Source organism: Hippichthys cyanospilos, chromosome 12, assembly GCF_059441005.1.
Source record: "Hippichthys cyanospilos isolate Australia breed blue-spotted pipefish chromosome 12, RoL_Hcya_1.0, whole genome shotgun sequence".
Taxonomy (NCBI): Eukaryota; Metazoa; Chordata; class Actinopteri; order Syngnathiformes; family Syngnathidae; genus Hippichthys; species Hippichthys cyanospilos.
Genome location: NC_142380.1, coordinates 21,044,280 through 21,046,779, shown reverse-complemented (window position 1 = coordinate 21,046,779; position 2,500 = coordinate 21,044,280). Strand labels below are relative to the sequence as shown.

Here is a 2,500-nt window from a genome sequence, read left to right as displayed (position 1 = left end):
ACAGACACTGCTCTCTCTCTCTCTCTCACTCTCACTCACTCACTCACTCACACTCACAAAATGCACTCAATTAAAAAAGAAAAATAAAAGGGCACTCACATATATAAACATACGCTTGAGTTCAAAAACGCTCTCACGAAACACCCGCACAGAAAACAAACACAAAAAACATACAATATACTCACACAACTATACACACACTTTTTTCTTTAAAGGCACTCTTTCGTCACATAGACTCGCCCGCTCACTCACAAAATCTAAAATTTTAAACAGCATGCACACACTAACTCTTAAGCCATAACTAAAACGGCACTCTTACAAATAAACACACCCTTTCCCTTTTGAGAAGACTATCATAATGTACTGGCACTCTCAGAAACACAAATGTGCTGAATAAGAACAATTGAAAGGAAAACTTGCATCAAATCACAACGCTCCCACATAAAACGCGACACGTTCTTGTACAAACGGACTGCCCCACAGCAACTCTTACATGGAAACACACTCACAAAATGAAAAACAGTCTTTGTCACACAGTCCTCAGGGCAACACACACACTCTGGCGGCAGCAGACGGGCATAATGGAATTATATTTATGCCACAATAGCGAACGACCAATGAAAAAATTTCAGTGAGCAAAAAAATTTTTAACACAGAAAAAATATTGAGCAACCAAAAATAGATTTTGACCACAGAAAAAAAATGAACAGGAGAATAGATTTTGACCACAGAAAAAATATCGAGCGCACAATGATAATTTGAGTGAGCAACCATGGATTTTGAAGACAGAAAAACTTTTTGCTCCCTCAAAATCTCTCACTGCTCACTCACGATAGCCTTCCCTCTCTCGCTCAACATCTAGCTCTCCCCTCGCTCGAGTTGTGCCCCCTCTGAGAGCTCATTTGGCACACACTTTACGAATGTGCCATAGAGCTAGCCAATCAGAGCAAGCAACAGTACATTGATTGATTGCTTTGCCTCCAATTAATTGCTTGTTGTGTTCACCCGGAAAAAGCAAACGAGATAGCATAAACACGGACTTGGACGGGAGAAGGTGAACTTCTTTGGAAAATACGTGAGGGCATTATTTTTAACATTATTATTATCACTAAATTGTCTCATTTGAGAGGTTAGTTAGTTAAACCTTCTTAGTTTTTGGACTTACTGATATAAGTCTACCTCCCAACCAAGTCGGTGAGACGCAATCTCGTTTGCTCTTTCGAGGTGAACACAACAAGCAATCGAATTGGACACCAAGAGACCAGGCAGTCAGTCAATATACTTTTACTAGTTCTGATTGGGTAATGTGTGCGCCGAACTGAGCGCTCAGAGGGGACAGAACTCGAGTGAGAGAAATATAATTCCATATTATGGAATTATATTATACACCTTATACTAAAATATATTTCCCTATGGCTAACGCCCACGCACCGCCGGTTGGTCGGAAAGCACTTTGCGAGCGCAACAGACAGATGGCCGCGGTATGGACGGATCAGCTTCTGCCGTTGGGGGGGAGGTTGAACGCCCATGCACACACACACCAACAAAACATCTGCTCAAGCTCTACAAGCAGAAACAATTCACTTCTACACACGTTTGGCATGGCTTGATGGCATGCTGCATGTCATAGCCATCTTCAATTTCAATGTTTTGTTTTTCTGCCTCGTACCAACTACGTTTTTAAAATAAACGATTCCTGAGGCAAATTTCCATCATTTCGATTTCAAAAAGTTTCATTCATTTCTTATTCATAAGTCACACGAGTTGACAGAACGCCGCCAAACAAGCATTCCATACACTACGGACAAATTCCAAAGTGACGTCTTGAGATACAAAGTGGGGTGAGGTGGGGTGATGACCCCCCACCCACCGAGCGGCAATTTGGCGGGCATAATTATAGAATATTCTTACCAGAAAATAAAGAATCTTGCGGTCAAACAAATAGGCTAACATTTAGCACAGCTGTTACCCTTTGACATAAGTGAACACACTTGCAGGTCCACATTCTTTTATCCTCAGCAATGAACTACTCACAATCGAGCCACCAGTACAAGTGTTTTGCACTGTGAGAAGAAATTCAAGTGGTATCTCAAGGCAGTGCCGCATCAATCTTGCAATTTACAGTATGGATTTGCAGCAAATACTCGCCGGGTCAAATTATACGAGCACACCTTGACGACACAACGAGGACAGCCCAAGTCGCAGAGAGTAGAAAATCGCACGTCTCACCCGGCTGTGGCGTGGAAAAATATCTGCGGGGTATAAAAAGGAAAGACTGAGAGAAGGGTCCAAAACCAAGGCCGTAGGAGAGTTAAGACACTAGTTTGGCCTCTTGCTCATGTCTCTTGCAACGGCGCTGTTAGGAGAAAATACGTATGCACTGCGTGGCGGGCGTGTGGCAGACGGGGCACTCGGGCTCAGCCGACTGGCAGATCTGCCCAGCGCACTCCATGCAGAAAAGGTTGTGGCCGCACGGCACCAGGGCGGCCGTCACCTCGCT

General features: G+C 43.6%; 1 protein-coding gene across 2 annotated transcripts in view; it reads right to left on the bottom strand.

Moving 5' to 3' along the window:
- The window catches only part of LOC148415298 (RNA-binding protein MEX3B), a 14,965-nt gene that overhangs the window by 1,007 nt on the left and 11,458 nt on the right, over positions 1–2,500 (bottom strand). The window contains exon 4 of one of the 2 annotated variants that reach the window (XR_015867471.1): positions 2,172–2,500. This exon is cut by the window's right edge and continues 999 nt beyond it. Coding sequence is in view for 1 of the 2 variants with exons in the window: in XM_088429842.1 (XP_088285968.1) it covers positions 2,360–2,500 (141 nt within the window). In the remaining variant the exon portion in view is untranslated. The other variant, XM_088429842.1, reaches the window with a different exon arrangement.